Source organism: Papaver somniferum, chromosome 5 (assembly GCF_003573695.1).
Source record: "Papaver somniferum cultivar HN1 chromosome 5, ASM357369v1, whole genome shotgun sequence".
Lineage (NCBI taxonomy): Eukaryota > Viridiplantae > Streptophyta > Magnoliopsida > Ranunculales > Papaveraceae > Papaver > Papaver somniferum.
The window spans coordinates 20,424,755-20,446,338 of NC_039362.1; the positions used below are offsets into that span (position 1 = coordinate 20,424,755).

The 21,584-nt window shown below is 37.1% G+C and overlaps 1 protein-coding gene across 1 annotated transcript; it reads right to left on the minus strand.

Moving 5' to 3' along the window:
* Positions 1-17,191: 17,191 nt before the first annotated feature.
* On the minus strand, positions 17,192-20,600 carry LOC113277313 (B3 domain-containing transcription factor FUS3-like). The gene is made up of 6 exons (XM_026526439.1): positions 19,566-20,600; positions 18,626-18,715; positions 18,119-18,219; positions 17,966-18,012; positions 17,787-17,863; positions 17,192-17,680 (listed from the first exon to the last, which is right to left on the minus strand). The coding sequence occupies exons 1-6, from the start codon at positions 19,899-19,901 to the stop codon at positions 17,387-17,389; spliced, it is 945 nt and encodes a 314-aa protein (XP_026382224.1). The 5' UTR covers positions 19,902-20,600; the 3' UTR covers positions 17,192-17,386.
* Between the last annotated feature and the right edge of the window lie 984 nt (positions 20,601-21,584).

Sequence of the window (21,584 nt, forward strand, 5' to 3'; positions counted from 1 at the left end):
CAGTGAGTCGACGTTGTTGTGGTAGATAGCATCAGCAATTTTCATACTGAATGTGATTGGTGAAGAGAGGAAGTTCCTCAATCATGTAGGGGCTTGTGATGTGGAAAAATCCAGTTGATGAAGTTTTGTGGAATCACCTCAGGTTGCCCAGTGTATGTTGAAGGAGTTAGTGCCATCCATGTATGAATGATGTTGCATCTGCTTCGGAAGTCTTATCATGGGATTATGAAGACTTATCGATTGTAGTTTAGTTACACTTTGATCATGTTGGCGTTGAATCAATGTGTCATCGTCGAGATATTTGTGCTGAAGCTGTACTCTTTGATTGGGAGTACAATTTGATGGCTTCTTAGATGCTTGAGCGTTGAATCGTATATTCCTTAAGCATCGAATGTTTGATCATATCGGCCCTGGAGTATCTTCCATTGATTCATCATCCCTTTCGTTGCGGTAGTGGGATCCGACACTTGTGCAGACATCATAGATTTCTGATTTTGTGGAACACATGGACTTGCAGGAGAAACACCCAGAGTGTTCTCTGCCATGTTTGGACATCATCTCGGTAATGAATGTTTCAGTGCTTGATTCGGAGGAGCGTCAGATTCAACCACTTGGTAAAATACTAATGTGGTGAAGCTACCATTCATAACGTCTTGCAGAGTTGCTAGCAGAATTGAGTCCCCATGCTAGGATAACATGTGAGGAAATAAATGACATAGACATGGGATGAGACTTGCCTGAGTGCGGAACCTCTTGATGGATGTATATGCATCTTTTGCAGGTTCTTTCTTCAACCTCGTCAAAGTTTGAAATTCCTCCAAGTACTCTGATGATGGAATGTCCGTCAAATCTTCTGGATCAGAACTTTCTTCGTTGGAGAGACGTGTAACCAAAGGCGCTCTGTAAGTACCCATATTTTCAGCGTGGATCCACGCTCGTCTGAAGGACATGTCATATCCTGGATCTTCCTGATTATGTGAAACTTGGTTTATGTACAGTGTTGAACTTATATTCACTTTGAGAGTGATGTAGCCATAAGTATTCCGAGCGCTCCTTCAAGGTCTATGATTGAGATAGGAGCATGAGTAGCTTCTTATCGACTAATGCCGGCGGCTCTGAGGTTTTCAGTGGAATTATGTTGATGGCGGTGCCGGCATCGATCAACATTCTTCCAAATTCGTTTCTTCGACTGTGGTAAGCAGTCCCCAGTCGTACATCTCTTGGTTTGCGGCTGGAGGCTCAAGAAGTATTTCAGGAATGGACTTCTTGAAACGATGTGGTTCAGTGTTGTGAACATGTCTCTCCTTTGTGCCTTCGACAGATAGAGCAATTCACGTTCGACCAAGGATTGAACTGCCTCTTTGATAAGTTGTTCAGAGACTGTAAAGTTTATGATTGGGAGAGGATTCTTGTGTACTCCTCTAGTGCCCAGTTGAATATATTGTGGATCAACCTTATCTTTGGTGACGTGCTTCAAATATTGTAGTTACTTGTCGAATGATTAATAAATTTATGAAGGTGATAGTACCTTGGATTCTTCATGTTGGCTCTCTATGATGAGCAACAGTTTGATTGCATCGTCTTGAACCCAGACTTCCAGTAACTCGATCACTCCTTCATGAGAAGTTTAAGTCTGTCCGATCATTTTCCCATTCGTTGATGCCAGGTCGAGGTTTGTGCAAGATTGGTTATCCTTCCGTGATGCTTTTGTAGGAAGAGGTGTTGGATTTCACATGTTTGAGCAGAAGCCTTCGTTTTTCTTCCTTGAGCAACAACGTTCATGGAAGGTTGGACATCGTACTGTTTGTTGATCAGGCGTCGGCTGCTCCGAGGTTCCTCGACCTTGTAGACTTTGCTCAGCAAAGCAGGTATAATAGTCGCTGATCGTTTAGCTGCTTCATGAAGTTCTGAGAGAGTATGGAGTCGCAGAGAAAGGCTCTATAGATTTGGATCATTTAGTTTTGTTCATGCTCTCCTAGTGCCTCCAGGTATCGAGAGACGTTTTCTCGAGCGCTCCATGTTCCGTTATATAGTGCGAACGTTGGGGAAGTGTAGCCCTTCGGGAAAGAAATTATTTGCGTAGCAACAGGGTATGAAGGTTGATAACGATGAACATATGATGCTTTGTCTTTTCCTCGATCCTCCATGAAGCGTTCCAGGTCCTCACGAGCGATGAAACCTGCAAGTTCCTTTGCAGGAGAGTCATCTGCAGCTTTGCGGAATTATCCATCTTGTACAACATGGATTGTAGAGATTTCAGGATCAGCAGTTGAAGATGTTTCTTTAGCTTCTCCTTTTTCGCGTTGAGGCTTAGTTCGTTCAGACGCAAACTTGTCTGTGAGAGTTTTGAGATAAGCATACAACTCTTTCTGTGTTGCAGCCACGTCAGTCAGAACCTTCATGAGATCAAGCTGATTTCCTCTGGTTTCTTCAGGAGACCAACCGAAGAGTGGATTGTTGATGGCTCCAGTGTCGTCACTTGCAGGGGAGATCTCTGGAGCACCAGTGCTTGGAAGAGTGATATTAACATGTGACGTGATATTGCTGGCCGGAGGTGTGGTGTTAGCACTACCACTAGAGCCTGCAACGTTAATAGGAGTAGTACTTGCTGGGAGTACCACTAGGACTTGCAATGTTAGATTTGGGTGTTGAACCCGGATTGGTAACTGAACCATACCTAAGACCGACCATCCTGCCGAATTGAGATTGCAACCGAGAGAATGATCTCCCACTGTGGTCGCCAATCTGTAGATGGGAAAAAACGATTTGCTGGTTTTTAAGGAATTGAGGAGACGACCGTACGGAGAAGACTCCTCGAACCGAGCGAAATGTTAAACCTCACACAGATGCACCGCTGCAAAGGGGGTGCTTTAGATTCGAGAGATCAATCTGTAGTACTCCGGCCTAAATCAAGACAATGACCGTTCCAGAGTAAATTCGGTCACAAGAGAGGATGGGTTGATTTGTAGGAGGGAAGCTGAGAAATGCGTGGAATCAATGGTAATCAAAGATTGTGGGTGTGTGAATTCTGAATATGATAAGCTCTGAATGATTGAAATTTCTCAATTGAGAGTAATTGCTCAATCGATGAGTTGATGATCTCGTGTTGTCAGTTTGACGTGAGATTGATGATACTGATGATGCTGATGATTCAATCATGATTCAGAGACTTATTTATATTGCTGGAGTTTTAGACACCATGATCCCATGAAGTGTGACAGTTGATGGAATCAAGGAGTGGGGAAGTGGAGATCGTGTTTGAAACCAGTTGCCCAACGTGTGGAGACTTGGTCGATTTTCCACCCACTACCTCGTGAATTCCTTCAACTGATTGCACGACTTGCTCACATTCCATCGTGTGTTTGAACACACGTGTCGTAGACCGCCAGACCAAAACCCTAAGTGATATCCCCCCAAGTGACACGATTGATGTCTCGTGGTTTGTTAGTCAATTGATGACTTCGTGGTTTGATGGGACGATGAGTACATGTAGTTGCTGAGTGTTGAACATGATGTTCTGAAACTCATGAATTGAACATGTCATGAGACAGAGGTATAATTATTACGATGAAGTGAGCAAGTATTGCTCATTCGATGGATCGCTGAATATTGATTGTAGAACCAATATTCCTTGGTTTGAGCAAATATTTATCATCTAAGCAAGTGTTGCTCATGTGATGAATTATTGAATACTTGATCGTATGAGCATGTGTTGCTCATCTGATGGATTATTCCAAAAATATTAATTAGAATACTGGTCGTTGAACCGAGCATAATTAATAAAATTAATGACCACGAGGCCGTCGTAAAATTATTAAGGTTGGAATCTGGAATGATGATCCTTGGATTCAGAAACCCTAATTTGATCAATTGATGATCAATTCATGGTTCCTCAGAAGTTTAACCATAGGACGAAGGAGGGAGCGACTATATGGGACCGTGGATCAACCATGTAGTGTCCATATGCTCACGTGCGCAAATACGAAGAACTCCTAAAGAGTTGACGATTTGTTGGTGGAAGAATGATTAAATGTTGGCTTAATCATTTATTCAAAAAAGCTCGTCTGAGCCTTAGGTGAGAAAACCTAATTAATTATGACGAGGCGAGGGACTGACCATGGAGTCATGAAACCGTCCCTGGGTTGTCACCTGACCGCCTGACGATCACTTCATGAAAATCTAAAGTGTTTGGAAGAGTTTTGGACCTAATATGAGCAATTGTGCAAATTAGGTCAAAACTGTGAAAATTGATGGGACCGGATTCCGTGATCCAAAGAGCCAATCTTGGTCGGTCAAGATAGCGTGATCGTGTCCCCAAGGCGTCCGCGTCTCAGTTCTGAGAATTTTGATATTTTCTGGCGTGCAATTGAGCATCCATTCGAGAAAATATGCCAAAATTAGGGTTTCGACGAAACTGAGGAAAACACCATGAGATGATGAAAAATAATTATAAAATAAGGAATGAGGAGGCTTGGGACCGCCGTGGTCAAGGCATGGTCGGACGGTCGTGACCACGGTCCCGTGGTGCCTTTTCCTTAATTTTATAATATTTTGATGATTTTATGAAAAATTCATGAATTTTGAGAAATTTGATGAATTTAGGCAGTTTCCATGAATTGAAGGAGTTTTCATGAGTTCATGGAAGAAAAATATTAAAATAATAAAAACACGGGCGTGTGGGACCATGGAGGCATGGTCGGCCGGCTATGGACCGGTCCCACGAGTTTTTCATAATTTTTTAATATTTTTAGGTATTTTTGATGATTAGAGGGAATTTTTCCTAATTTGAGAGAAATACCATAAAATCAAGGAATTTGATGAATTCAAGGAAAAATAGGATAAATAACAATAAAGCAAAGGGCGTGTGGGACTGGCTAGGGCATGGCCGGACGGCTAGTGGCCCGGTCCCACAAGTTTTCATAATTTTATTTTATTTTATTATTATATGATGATTTGTGCAAAAAATACCATGAAATCAATGAGTTTTTCATGAAATTAGAGAAATAATAATAACAATAATAAAATAATAAGGAACCGTGGGGTGTGGGGCCGGCTGGCCAATGGTCACGCCCCACACTCCTTTCCTTAATTTTATAGTATTTGTTATGGATTTATGAAAGTATCATGAAACCAAGGAGCTTCCTCGAGACGAAGGAGATTTGATCAGATGAGAGAATTTTCATCAAATCATGGAAAATAATAAAAATGTATTAAAAATATAAAACTGGCGTGGAACTGACCACGACACGGTCGGCAGGTCGTGTGTTCGTGTTCCCAGCACCTTGGTCAATATTTTTAATTATTTATTATTTCCTTCCCTATTTTGCATAGATTCATCGTTTCGTTGTATTTTGAAATACTCGTTCTTGCGGTGACTGTTAGTGTATCGTCGTTGAATACACTTTCACCATTTGAATCGGGGCTTACTTAGAGGTAGCTCAGACGCCCGGTTGTTGATTATTTATTGCTAATTGTGGAATTCAGTGGAGAATAATTCACAAAACTAAGTAATAAGATGTTTATTATTAATTCATAGGATCAACTGAGGATTCGACTACAAATTCAGAATAATAAAGTGAGCATTACCATTCCATGGGGTCGTAGATTCGACCATAGAATCGGAGTAATTAAGATTTATCTATTACCATTTATGAGACCAGTTGTGGATTCGATCATGAAATCGGAGTAATGAGATAATATAGTTATTGTTATTCTATGAGATCAAGTCGTGGATTCGATCATAGAATCAGAACAATTGTTTATTACCATTCCGTGGGACCAGTCGCAGATTCGACCATGGAATAGGAGCAATTGTTTTTGTCATTCCATGGGACCAGTCGTGGATTCGACCATGGAATATGAGCAATTGTTATTGTCATTCCATGGGACCAGTCGTGGATTCAACCATGGAATATGAGTAATTGTAATTAGGAATAATTAACTTTGTGGCTCTATACTAGCAGAGCAAGATGTCTATGAGAATTAATTATCCCGATATGAGCTTGTCGGTAAGTCATATCCTTTATATAGTCAGGGTAAACTCGTTGTTTGTTCCTGAAGACGTTATCGCTCTATACTAGCAGAGCAAGCTGTCTAGGAGCCGTCCATCTCGTGATACTATATAGAAATAATCACTGAAAGTATTCAGTATTCATGAGATATGTCGTTGTCCAGTCGTGAGACTACATATCTACATGTACTCTGAGAGACAGTACTCTCCGATGAGAATTCGATGAGAGAACCGTGTCTCAATACTCACGTCTGATTGCTGGATCAGAGCTTCGTATAATTATGAGTTCACGATTTTATCCCTTGTCGAAAATCCACCATCTACAATGTTGAGTAGTTCAAACAGTCTATTATTTTCAAAACACTAATCATAAACATCTAAAGATGGGCAGCTTGGTGGATTGGTACGTTATCTAACTTCTTCGAGATCATGCGTTCGAATATGGGTGAAAGCTTTTTTATTAATTTTTTCAAAACGAACTTTTTGAAAGTTCAAAGAAGAACTCTACCAGTACTAATGCTTGGACTTGGTTTGGTTGTTGTTTCTTGTTTGCTGTTGAATCCATTAAAATATTTTGGTGCTTAAGTGTTTTAATGGATTCAACAGCAAACAAGAAGAAAACAACAAAAACAAGTCCAAACTACAAACATTCCTTTAACATTCATCAGCTCATTGAGCATTATATCAAGTTTTTTCAATTCATGAAATCCTGGTAGTGTTCTTCCCCTCCTTCATGAGTCATGTTCTTCAATTCTTCTCTATCTGGTCTGAGTTCATTACCAATTACATTCTATACATCATCTAATCTTTTTATACAGAAATTCACAGTAATAAATAATAACCCATTCTATCATAATACCATAAACTTCAACAAAGAGCATAACATTCTCGAAAGCTCTTAGAAAAAATAACAGTGATAACACCAACATTACTTCTATACATTCCCAAAATTCCATCATTCCTTACAAGAGTTCACAATTCATTTAAAATAAACATCATAATACCCAACACTTAAAGTCCAAGTACAACCAGAAAAGTACCATTCACCAAACTTCTTTCCACACAGTGACCCTAACTGTAACCCAAAAAACATTCAAAACTACCAACCATTCCTCCTTTAGTATCAAAGACAACATTAGAACACAAAGTTACCAAACTAAAATTAAAGTCGACCGAGTATTGGGGAGAAGCAAAAAGAAACTTACTAATATCATCAGCATTAGATTCTAGAAGACTGGAAGACGGGGAAATCACCAGAAAAGCCTTTTCATAAAAAATTTGTTAACTGTTTTCAGGATTTATACTCATCCTAAAAACTTGGCTCATTCTGGTAACACCGTGGCTCTCACCACAAATTATCTTGTCCTCCATCGCCACCACGCTCGCTATCCTCGTTGTCTGATGGAACAGGAGAAGTTCCACTGGAATCCGAATCACCATTCTCGTCTTCATCATCATCTGCATAATAAGCTCTCATACTTACACTCAAGCGTGTCGTCTCACCCTCATTCATGGTTCGCGAGAAGATTTTTGGATTGGCAAGCTCATAAGCAAATCGCCTCTTCAAATGATCATCATCATAAACAATTTCTCCATCCCCATTTCCTTCACTACTTCCATCAACATCATCGGACTCTATGTCACCATCATCTTCACCATCTGCCTCAAACCCATCAGATGACTCAGAATCATCTTCAGTCGTACTTGCATACTTGGGTGCTTAGGCATCTCTGGCATCTCTCTCTGCTTTCCTTTCCTCCCACTCCTCATCTTTCCTCTCTCGTCTCTCATAATATTTTTGCATCCATACACCATATACCCTCTCAAGCCTTATCTCCTCTTGTTCCTTTCTTCGAGCAGCTTGCTCTTCTTCCCTCTGCTGGATCTGCAACTGCAACTGCCTATCAATCTCAGATTGAACATTTATTTGCAACTTATGCAATACCTCTAATCTCATCGAAGAAAGAAGTGATTTGGCTAACTCATACTCTAGTGAATCTGGAGATGCAACAGTTGATGTTCGTGAAGACTCTCCTGGAAATCTACCACCCTCTGCACTTAGAGAAGATTCTCCGGCCATTTCTTATTTCCACTAAACCTTTCCTATTCTGGTGAAAATGCTATAATTTTTTACCTTGAAATTGCTAATTACCCTCACAAACCACCCTTTGAATCCACCACCATACCTATTCATTCCCATTTAAGACGCTTGGTTAAGAGTCATGTCGCTTTGTTTACCACGTCTCTTCAAAGCCATGCGTCTGATTTCACCCTTTCAAACCATAATTACACTACCAAGACCTATTTTCAACACCTAATCTTCATTAAAACCATAATTACACTACCAAACTTTGAATTTTATCTTTGGGGTCTAATTAACATTTTATGTTGCATGCAGATTAGGAAATGGCAGCATCAGTTGGGAGGCACCATTGCACTCTGGCCACACTTTCAATTTGGCGTGTTTATTTAAATGTTGAGTAGTTCAACCAGTGTAGTATTTTCAAAACACTAATCATAAACATCTAAAGATGGGAAGTTTGGTGGATTGGTACGTTATCTAACTTCTTCGAGGTCATGCGTTCGAATATGGGCGAAAGCGTTTTATTAATTTTTTTCAAAACGAACTTTTTAGCCACACTATAAAACCGGCGTGTCAATAGAACGCACACTATGGACACACATATATTAGCGTGTCCAGAGAAGAACTTTTTGGCCACACTTTTAGTTTGGTGTGTTTATTTAAATGTTGAGTAGTTCAACCAGTCTAGTATTTTCAAAACACTAATCATAAACATCTAAAGATGGGAAGCTTGGTGGATTGGTACGTTATCTAACTTCTTCGAGGTCATGTGTTCGAATATGGGCGAAAGCTTTTTATTAATTTTTTTAAAACGAACTTTTTAGCCACGCTATAAAACCGGCGTGTCTATAGAACGCACACTATGGACACATATACTAGCGTGTCCAAAGAAGAACTTTTTGGCCACACTTTCAGTTTGGCGTGTCTATATGGCCTACACTATGGACATGCGTATACTGGCGTGTCTTTAAATCGTACACTATGGACACGCATATACTGGCTTGTCCAAAGAAGAACTTTTTGGCCACACTTTGAATTTGGCGTGTCAATCAATCGTACACTATGGACACGCATATACTGGCGTGTCTAATGAACCAACTTTAAAACCACACCTTAAATGGTGTGACTAACCTTTTGGACACGCCACAACTACCTAATGTGGCTATAGACTGGTCTATAAACACGCCCAATACCTAATGTGGCCATAGACTGGTCTATAAACACGCCCAATCAAAAATTTGAAGTTAACGTGACTAAACGGTTGAAATTTTGACACGCTACTAGCCATGGCGTGGCTGAAAGCACTTATATGAACACGCCCATTGAACATGGCGTGTTTATAGAGTAGAAGTATACCCTATAGACACGCCAAAACCAAAAAGACGTGACAGAGAAATTTATATTTGGCATGGCTAAAGGCCATTTCTGTACTAGTGATCAAAGCGAAATGCTTTACCAACACATGATTTCGAGTAAAAGATAAGCAATGAATACTCAGCTCGAAATATCAAGTGTATATGATCTAGTATATATAGCATACGACTTTTGTCTCATAAGAAGTAGGATAAGAATAGATAGACTTTCGAGTGATAGATAAGTTCAAGTCTTCACATACCTTTTTGTTGATGAAGTTCCACGGTTCCTTGGTGTAGATCTTCGTCGTTGTCGTTGAATCACCATGAAGTCCTTGAGCTCAACTACACTTTTCCTATCCTAGTCTGAGACTTAGCTAATAGGCTAGAAATCAAGAATTTATAGTTTTGATCACTAACATTGACAAACATGCTTGATATAGCAACGCATGCGAGTTTGACCGAGCTATGCTCTAACACCTTTAGCTACTTCCACATAAACCTATTATGGTCATCCAGTAAATCCCATCACATGTGTCAATTTAGCTACATCATTCGCATCAAATAAACCTTAACTCAAATTAATTTAAATAATATTTGAATGGAGTTAATAATCTGATTTTAAAACACTATGTAGTTAAAAAAAAAAAAACCGTATTGCTCTATTTTGATGGAAAGTTCGAGTAAACAAACATAATCAAGATAAAAATTTACACTTGTGTCACTTCCTTCCTGAGCATCAATCAATCAAAGACCTTAATCCTTAATCAAACTAATATAATAAGCACATATAAAACTTATGTTTGAATGCAGATTTCCATTATAACCATATTGAACAAGTATATAATGACCAGTTTGTTACCCAAAACCCAAGATCCTAATTTAACAAGTAGATCAATCAATCGTTAAAAAAACAGCTCTTCGATTTAATCTCCCTGTTAGCTACTTCCACATAAACCCATTATGATCATCCATTAAATTCCATCACATGTGTTGATTCAGCTACATCATTCGCATCAAATAAACCTTAACTCAAATTAATTTAAATAATATTTGAATGGAATTAATAATATGATTTTAAAACACTCTGTCGCTAAAAAGAAAAACAACCATATTGCTCTGTTTTGATGGCAAGTTCGAGTATACAAACATAATCAAGATCAAACTTTACACAATCGAAAAATTAATTATGTGTCACTTCCTTCCTGAGCATCAATCAATAAAAAACCTTAATTCTTAATCAAATTAAGAAGAAGAAAAACTGAAACTAATATAAATCCGGAAACAATATTTATATATTCTCTTCTTCTCCATCAATAAAGAAAATTCAGGATCCTAATTAAGAATTTCTCATATTATATCACCAATATAACATAAAGGCTAAAATTTCTACAAAATAAATTAGAAATTATTTTGAAACTTACCTGAAAAAGGAAGATCCTTGAAATCATAATTCGGAATTCTTTATATTCGCTTCAACGACTTGATGATGAAATTTTATGATGTTGAGAAAAAAAAAATCAGAGTTTCCATTCAATTCTTTATAATCAAACTGCTATATATATATATATATAAAAACATATTCCATGAAGAAATTAAGCAATTGAGAGATAGAGATCGAAATAAGGTTCAAGGTCGAATTTCTTCTTAGAAATTTTACAGTAGCAGTATCATACCTACCCAATAGCTTTGCTTCAACGGAATTTCTTAAAGAAAGTTTATTAACACTTCATTAATCAGTAGGATCTGAATTTGAAGAGAGAATCGGGAAGAGGGTTTGCACGAGGTTTCATAATGGAATTCAAAAGAAGCTACATGATCGGCATGGACGAGGCTCTAATATTATATACTCCCTCCGTCCCTAATTAGATGACCTACTGGGTTTTAAATTTTGTCCCATAAATAGATGACCTATTTTTGTTACTATAAGAAATATGTATAATTTGATAGTTATGTTTATATTCGTTACGTAGGTGTTTTAACATGCTTTTAAACGGTATAAAGTTTACGAAAAACCGTGATATAGTTTAAGAGATAAATCATTTCTAAGTTTTACTAACATCCTTGTCTTAAAAATTGTGAAAACTACAACTAGGTCATCTAATTAGGGACGGAGGGAGTATATTTCACAGAGGCTACAGGATCGGCACGGGATACCTGTAGCAAGAGTTTTATATTTTAATTCTCTTGCAGAATATATAATACGAATTTTATATTTCCGATGCGGGTCAGAGACATACAAAATTCGGATATTTCTATGTTTATATAGCTGGATAGAGGCGATCTTACGATTTTAGCTTTTGTCAAAAATCCACCATTAACAATCTTACAATGCAATGCATTTTTACAACCTCCTTTTCTATTCTTATAAATGGTTCCCCGAGACTGAAACTCACTACTTCGAAGGATTTCATAACGGTGATACCTTTCCCCATATGTATTCTTTGTATGCACGGAAATTTATCTAACTGCTGGATAAAGATATATATGAGAAAAGAAAATCTTGGTTAAAAATCAATAATCAGACCCCAAATATTTGTCACATATTCTTCGTTGATGATTACTTCTTATTCACAAAATCCGATTTAGGAGACGCCAACAATATCCTTAATATCCTATTCTAATTTTGACAATATCATTGGAAAAATGGTTAATCTTCAAAACAAAACTCCTTTCAAAGATCGGTGGTACGGTGCTTATCCAATCTATTCCTCAAATGTTTCGAACTTACCAAATGTAGTGTTCCTCAGTAAATCCATGTTAGGTCAACTACATTACATTCAAAGATATTTCTGATGGAAATAAAGATGATTCAAAAGGAAAGGTGGGTTATATAAAAGCATAGGCTAATATTTGCAAGTCTTGGATATCAAGGAGGTATGAGAATCAAAATTCCCAACAAATTCAATATAGTTCTCCTAACAAAACCGGTTAGTCTTGGAACCTAATCACTTATGAGCTCAACTTCCAAAAGCCAAATATTATCTGAATTTTCATCCTCTAGAATCATCCAGATTTTCAAACTTATCTTGGATCTGGACAAGTATCCAAAAAGGTTTAAACCAAATCAAGAATAATTTCTTTTGGCAAGTGAAATATGAAGCTAATAAAAAAAATGGAAGGCAAGTGAATACCTAACTCAGACATAATCTAGAACTTCGAGTAAAAAAAGAACAATCCCACGAAGGGTCCAAGATTGGGTAAATCCAAAAGGAACATGGGACAGCTCGAAGCTAGATGAATTTTTCTACCTTGAAACAAAAGGAAAAATCTTGTCAATATCGCCTCAAAAGCAAGGAATCGTATGAATTAGATGGAAGCATCATCCATCTGGCTCTTTCTCTAAAAGCAACACTTACAATTTCATTATAAATCAAGGGCCCTAAAATAATGATCCCCGTTATTCTTGATTCTCCATTATCCACTTCTGTGACGAGGGATTCTTGCTAGTGGTGGAATTCATATTCTATTCTCTCTTTGGTTCGTTAGCTATCAAGAACAAAGTTCATCACTCATTTTGTCACAGTAGAGTACGAGTATGTGGCTAAGAGTTTGGTGGAGGGTCGGCATAACGACAGCTCATCTAACCTTTATTGGTAACTTCATGATACGTGGGCGACCCGTAATCTGTCCACGTTACTGAATTTCCTTGGAAAAGGCTATGGAAATCCAACTGTGATGAGGATTAGATTATTCATGCAGAAACTAGTTCAAAAGTCTCTCCCTACTTCTAGCAAGCTAACATCTCATGTTTAGGTTATCTCTCCAGAGTTTCCATCTAAAAAATCATCTTTTTAGACATTTTTCTTTTCATGACCTATTTTGTTTTTGGTTGCTCTCTTGACTCGGTTTATATCAATATTGGCCAATCATCAAGTGGTCTGGTGGTTGGCATGCTCCCTCCCACTGCGAAGGTAGGGGTTCGAACCCTGTAATTGCTGAAATCCACTCCAATTTAAGGAGTTTGGATGTAAGTCTAGGGTGAAGGGTACAACAACCACACCCAATATTTCGATTAGCAATCTGTATGAACTAACTCTATATAGTTTCAAGAGAATCAACTAGACTCAATCTTAATAAAGTATATCAAAGAGTTATATCTCTTTTTGTCGATTCAATACTTACTCAAGCAAATAGAAATATGCGAGTCTAATTGAATACAAGAGAAATCACTTGAACGGTACCAAAGACCAATGTTCAAGTATCAATCAATTTGAATCAACAACCAAAGGTTGGATTTCCCAATTGATTGATTCAAACGCACAACCTATGATATTTCAATTATAAAGATAAACAATATAATGCGGAAAAGAAATAACACAGACACCAGAAGTTTTGTTAACGAGGAAACCGCAAATGCAGAAAAACCCCGGGACCTAGTCCAGATTGAATACACATTGTATTAAGCCGCTACAGACACTAGCCTACTACAAACTAACTTCGTTATGGACTGTAGTTGAACCTCAATCAATCTCACTCTGATCCAAGGTACAGTTATGTTCCTACGTCTCTGATCCCAGCATTTTACTACGTACTTGATTCCCTTAGTTGATCTCACCCACAACTAAGAGTTGCTACGAGCCAAAGTCGAAGACTTTAATAAACAAATCAGTATCACACAGAAAAGTCTACGGTAATAGATAAATTTTTCTCCCACAGAAATACCTACGAGTTTTGTTCCGTATTTTGATAAATCAAGGTGAACATGAACCAATTGATAACCCGGACTTATATTCCCGAAGAACAGCCTAGAATTATCAATCACCTCACAATAATCTTAATTGAGCGGCGAAAGAAGATATTGTGGAATCACAAACGATGTGACAAAGATGTTTGTGGTTACTTTTATATCTTTCCTATCGGAGATATCAATCTCAAGCCAATCATTACGATTGTACTCAATACGATAGAAACAGCAAGATCAGATCACACAACTACAAGAAAGTAGTATCGGTCTGGCTTTACAATCCGAATGAAGTCTTCAAGTCGTTAACCTACAGGGTCTTGGTAGAAACCTAAGGTTAAAGGAGAATCGACTATAGCTTATACAACTAGTATCACACATGAGGTGTGGGGATTAGGTTTCCCAGTTGCTAGAGTTCTCCTTTATATAGTCTTTCAAATTAGGGTTTGCAATCAATGTTAGCTTAGTAACAAAGCATTCAATATTCATCGTTAGATGAAAACCTGATTAGATTCAAGCTAATATCTTTCAACCGTTAGATCGAAAACTTAGCTTGTTACACACAAATGAAATGCACGTTTTAGGTTTGTGTAACCGTACCCAAACATGTACATTTGTTGGTTCAACAGTAGTTAACCAAATGGTTAGCCATATGAGCACTTTCATATCAACCATGTTCTTCTTCACCATAACTAGTTCAAATGACTCAAATGAACTAGTTAGAGAGTTGTTCAATTGCTTATATCTTATAGAAGTATACAAGATATAATCGAAGCAAAAACGATTTGATTCACTTGAATCGATTCATGAACTTTATATCCATGGTTTCCAAACTTGCATTCCTTAGTTAATATAAGTAAGTTCACTAATAATCGTTTTTAGAATATAACCAACCTAAGTATGCGGACCAGGTATGCAGACTTAAGTAACCGGAATAAGTTTGTAAATAGTTCACCAACTCCAGCAGATTTTCTCGGGAAGAGAACCTCCTACAGTACACAGACTGGGTTCGCGGACTCTGTTCCGGTTTCCAGAGCAGCAAAGTACACAGACTTTGTTTCAAGGAATAAGGACTTATACATGTATGTGTTACCACACAATGCTTATATCCAACATTGGTTATATAAACTCTCATTTCAATCATTGAAACATTCTTAGAGGACGTTATATAGTTGTTATTCACAAACTATTTTTCGTCAAAGCCATTTTCAAGTGATTGAAACATAACATGACTTTGGTCACTAGGTAAAGATGAACTTGACCAAAGCGAAAGCTTACCAACACATATTTCGAGAAATAGATAAGCGAGATAAACTCGGCTCGAAATAGCAAATGTGTATAATCAAAGTTTATAGAGCAAAATGACTTTTGTCTCAAGATAGGAGATAGAGTAGATAGACGTTTGAGTGATAGATAAGTTCAAGTCTCCACATACCTTTTAGTCGATGAAGTTCCACCAGTTCCTTGAGTAGTTCTTCGTCTTGTATGATGATCGCCATGGATTTCTTGAGCTCAACTACACTTTCTATCCTAGTCTGAGACTTAGCTATAGTAAACTAGAAATCAAGACTTATAGTTTTGATCACTAACATTGACAAACATGCTTGAGATAGCAACACATGCAAGTTCGACCGAGCAGTGCTCTAACAAAGGGACCACTAGTCTAGGGCATCAAAATATATATATATATATATATATATATATATACATATATATATGTATATGTAGATTCGATAATTAAATGGGTTTAAAAAATTAGATCTATGAATATGAATAATCGCAAAAAGTGCAGCCAAAATTGCGACCATTCTGTACTTCACTTGAAAACACATGTGTTCGGTGATTTTCGAAAAAGAAAATTACTCCAATTCGGACCATCCTGATAGAACAAATTAAGAAGTATTTGCACTTTATCCCTGGTTATGTAACTGGATCCTCATACTCGGTTGGTAAAAATAACTGAACCTTTATTATTTTCTTTAAACTCAGATTGTATAATATTATTGACGCGTCTTTCAAGAAAAAAGTTTTATCCACGAGATTTTCTTTCGGTCTTTATTCTGTAGATCATGATCACTTATGCATACTTCAGCAGGTTTGGTTTGGGCTTCTTCGACGCTGCAAGTAGAATCGAAAACCTTGTTAAAGGCAATAAACTGGTTAATTGAATCGTGTTATCAAGTATATACATAGCAACGTATTGCAAGCTACTATCGGATATAATTAAAAAAAAAACAAAAAAAAACAAGGATATCACGTGGAAAGCAGAAAATTCAATTGCAGAGGCTATGACAGTTTTAGAAGAGCTTCCTGAAGTACAAGTTCATTTATTAACATAAAACTTAATAAAATAACGAACTCAATGTCAAAGGCAGCAAGGATTGACAATCTTCAACATATACCAATTCATTTGCAGCAAAGAGTTCAGAAATCTGAGTATTTTATATGGTGTTTTCACAAGTCAGAAATTGTAAACCCCTTGTACTAATCAATCAAATATTAACCTCTCCATCTAAAGAACAGAACCTGCATACAATAAAAGGCAAGAAATTCCAAATCTCCTTATTCTTCCTTACAAAATTATTCTTGTGCCAAGCTATACAGTTTTGTTAAACAGAATCCGAAAAACCCGTTTAACTTTGAAAATTCGCAAGAAATAACTCCAAATCCATCACCAAAAGATGTTCCAAGTTCAACATTACAAAACTTGCATCTACACCTTAATACCCGTTGCCTAAAGCATCAACATTGTCGGTACTGAATTATGACTTGCAGCCCACAGCATCCAAGATACTTTTGGGCTTTGGCGGAACATTTGAGAGTAGTCTGCAATTGATCCTCTACTACGAATTACAGTAATCTGTAGCTTTGTATTCGGATGAGTTAAAAGGAAGTTACCTTAACAGACAAAACTGCTGTTTACAGAAATCTTAGCTATATCATGTCTTGAAGAGTCCCTATTGTTATATTAAACACGAGACCTTAAAAAAAAAAAAAGGAAAAAAAAAAGAACACGAGAAAAAGACGCATTAAAACTACATAATATGTCTTGAAGAGTTCCTACTGTTTTATTAAACATGAGGCTAGAAAGAAACACAAGATAACATACATATCCAGTCCCATAAACAGAGATGAACAAAATATACAATTATATAAGCTTAAAAGTCTGGTCATGAAGGAAGGAACCTTGTCATTTTCATACTTATAACTTTACCTACTGTTTTAACGCTACCATGAAAATCGAAGGAGATGAAATGTCAAGGGAAGTCATCAAGAGACAGGTTATCCACAGATCCAAAACCTGTAACTGGTTCAAGGCTTTGAAAATTTGGCAATGTTGCACCTGGAACTTCCAGAGGAAAATGATCTGGAATTGTGTCGTTGAAGAAGTACGACATACCCATCTCATCTATTGTTGGGCAATTTACATAAAAGTAGTTTGATTTATTTACTTCCGAATCCAGAGAAAACTGAAAGTTACTACTGTCAAAGCCATTCCTTCTATAGTCAGAGTATATATCCTGATCCGAAGCCTTTCTACCACGAATGATCTGCCAAAACAATAAAGGAAAATCTACGTAGTTAGTCATCGAGAGAGCGACAAAGATATATGCAAGAAAATAATAAATCAAAGAGCAGAAGATCTCAAGGTATTACAAATTTTTGGCTTTGATCATCTATGTACAACATCATATAATCTCCAATTCGTAAGTCATGAAATCTCACGAACTCTCCTGAGAATATACAAGACACGTAAACTGAATTAAACCCGAGCTTAGGATAAGAAATACAGAGAACGGTTATTAATAGCGAGGTATGGGCCAAATCGAGCTCACCAGTATTTTCAAGAATATACATGCGGCTGTTGTTGTTAGGCCAAAATCTGTATAAGACAACATGACAACATGAAATCAGCGATATATTCTAGAACCTCTATCAGTAATAAGATCATACGAAACTGGCTGGTAGAGAAACAACTAAGTGCAAACCTGTACTTAAAGTTCCACACTTGCAGACCATTAATGTCATCCATGCTTAGAAATATCCCGTCCTTGATATTAAGCTTAGGGAGGTATGTTTCCGCTGCTTTCTGAAAATCAATTTATTATCAAGATTCCAGTACTGGATAATAGTAGTAGTTATGGTATAAAAGAGCTCAATTGCATTATGTTGGAGTTGTGTGGCTCAATACATTATTATTGAGACTATCTTTAGCTACACAATGTGTGACTCACATGTGTGTATTGAGCCACACAACTCCAACACATTATTATGGTAATAATTAGTAACAAGTTAGCAAGAAGAAATATCAGCATGTGATCTACGTTAACCCGCTTAAGTTAGCCTTCTTTAAGTCTTCTTGTTTAGTACATCATCAGCTTACTGACTGGTAGAAGTCTAAAACTATATCTCAATCTTAATGAGCATGTTAGATTAAAACTTTGATAGATTCCTTGAATAAACATACAATCAAGATGAGAAGCCTGATAACAAACCTTTGGAAGTACTATTCTCCCAAGTGAACTCACATCGCTATGCCTAAGTTCCTTCTGGAGAAGAAATCTCAACCTCCTTACTTCCACCTCCTACACAGATTAAATGGCTCTTGTAAGAGAATACAATAATACGACAAAACAATAATCATTCAATTAAACGATTTTCTCTATAAAAGGAAAAAACAGCAATCATCTAATATACAAAGAGATGAACTAAGTATGTACAATGAAAGAGTATTGATTATACTTGGGAGCTATTGCGACATATGAGTGCTTAATTCAAGTCATACATAGTTGCGAATGGTGGTGGTAATGAAAGAGATCCGACTACAATCAATACAACGGTCGACAGACATACCCAATAATCTATTCAAACAATGGCGATCAAAACACGACAAACAATCCGGAAAAAACAAGAACACTTTATATTTCTAAAAATGACAATACGACACCATTGTCAGATGTCGTTTATCGCCATTTGACCGTATTTCAACCGACACCAAGATGATTCCCCCTCTTTACCTAATAAAGCATTACAAACTTACAAATCACCACTGTGGTCCCACGGACAAGAAGCTCAGTACTAGACAGTGGTGCTTTCAACCTGGTTAAGTGCAGAAAACATTGATCACTAGAGTTTGAGAACCAAGACCTAGGCCTACTATTCGACAGTTTTTTTTTCTTTCAAATCCTAACCAAGTAATGAACACCTTAACATTTAAAGTACTGGCTTCTTGAATCTAACAACTATCTTATACATCAAAACCAACAAGAAAACCAGCATAACATATAACCAGCCAGAATTTATACATCAAAACCAAGCAGCAGAACCCATTAGGCCCAATAACATCATCATCTAATAATTTGGTCATATATTAACAGTAATTAAGCAATTAATCAAAACCCATAATAATATTAGAGAGAATGTTAAGATAGTTACAGAGGAAGGTTGAATCGACCGCGTCAAAGAAGGAATCGTTTGAGCTTCAGAGTTGGTTTGCAAAATAGGAGAAGAACCGGAAGAAGATGATGAAGAAGGACCACCAGCACCAGCAGTGCCGAAACAGAAGTTAGTATTAACAGTGATTCTTCTTTGTCTAGCATTACGTTTTTTTCGATTAGTTCCTTCGAAACTCGTTGCAATACGAAACTCAGCAGTGAGAAGTCTATGACTCGTTCTGGACCGATTCAACTCATGATCATCTGCTTCTTCTTCTCTCTTCTTGTTGTCTCCTACCATTGTGACAAACTTCGTTCTTGATGAAACACCTGCCATTATCTAAACCCTCTCGGTCCCCAGAAACCGAGAAACACAGGAATAAGGAAACAGAGGAATGGGGTTTAGCTCCAAATCTAGGGTTTAGATTATGGATATTTTGGGGAAATGAGAAATGGGTTGAGAGAGATTTTGTTGTTGTTGGTGGTGGTGGTTAAGAATCGACGTTTGAATTGATGATACTGAACAAAGAGGGGTTTTAAGAAGCTCATAAAGTGTTTGTGGAAATGCCCGAGAAAACTTTTCCAAAAGTATAAGGAATCCTTCCAAAAATTGAGTCTGAAAAATATTAACATTTGTAAGAACTGCATTGAATTCTGGTTTTTTTCTAGAGGTTTTGTTTTAAACTCAAAGGATTGGGTGAGTGACGGATTAATTAGGATTAAAGAAAAGATAATATTATGGCCAAAGAATGAAGAACAGATGGTGAAATTAGTTTCTGTTTCTGTATAAATCTGATCTCCAGGTGTTGAAAAAGTTCTGAATAATTACTGCTACGTTAGTACGTTGTGTGAGAAAATGGTGTTTCTTTGGGTTTCGTAATTAAAGAAGAAGTTGGTGGGGTTTTTCTTAATTAAATTGAAACTTGAATAAGACAGAAGAAAACCTTGGCGGAGAAAGCAATAACATGCGATTCGCGCCAAATGTCATTTATGGGCTTTTGCTTACAAGTCCACTCCACCGGAGGCCTTAGCGAGATTTACCAACTCTTGCTCGTGAATCAGCTTTTTCCTGTGTCAAGCTATGGTGAGCGATTTCGCTTCCTTGTAGCTTAGATGAAGTGAAATCCGAGTATTATGTTTTTCGTGTCGTTTAAATGTAGCGAAATTAGTTTCCGTCTGAATTTTCACTTTACTGCGTTCAAAGAGATACTCAGTTTGTAGCCATTTACACGGAAACTGTAAAATTTATTTTTTTCACCTTTTTTCGGTTTCACTCCTCTTACACCCGATTGTAACCATCCATCATTCTCGACGGCTCTTGTCTCTCCGCCGTCGGATTCAAACGGATATTTTTTCAAAATCCGTGAAAAATATCTACAAGTACAAAGTTATTTTTGTTATCAAATCACTCCAAATCATCTTCCTACAAGTTTTTTTTTTCCACTCAAATCTGTCAAATTATCTTCTTAACTTTAAAGGTTTGTTCATTTTTTCTTGTTCATCTCTTTTGTTTGTAAGCAATAATATCGCAATCTGTTAGAGCACTGCTCTGTCGAACTCGCATGCGTTGCTATCTCAAGCATGTTTGTCAATGTTAGTGATCAAAACTATAAGTCTTGATTTCTAGTCAATTTATAGATGTCTCGGACTAGGACATAGATTGTGTAGTTGACCTTAGTTTTCACGGCGTTCACCATTTGAAGATGAAGAACTTCTGAGGGGAGTTTGTGGAACTTCATCGGCAAAAGGTATGTGGAGACTTAATCTCATCTATCACTTGAAAAGTCTATTTCTACTCTATCTCTTATATTGAGACATAAGTCTTATTACGATATAGTTTTCTATATACACATTTGAGATTTCGAGCTGAGTTTAACTCAGTTACATATTTCTCAAAATATGTGTTGGCAAGCTTTTGCTTTGACCAAGTTCATCTTATATAATGTGAAAATTGCTGAGTAACATCTTACATAGTTTGTGTGATACAATCATTTGGTGTTGTCTTGGAATGTTTCGTAAT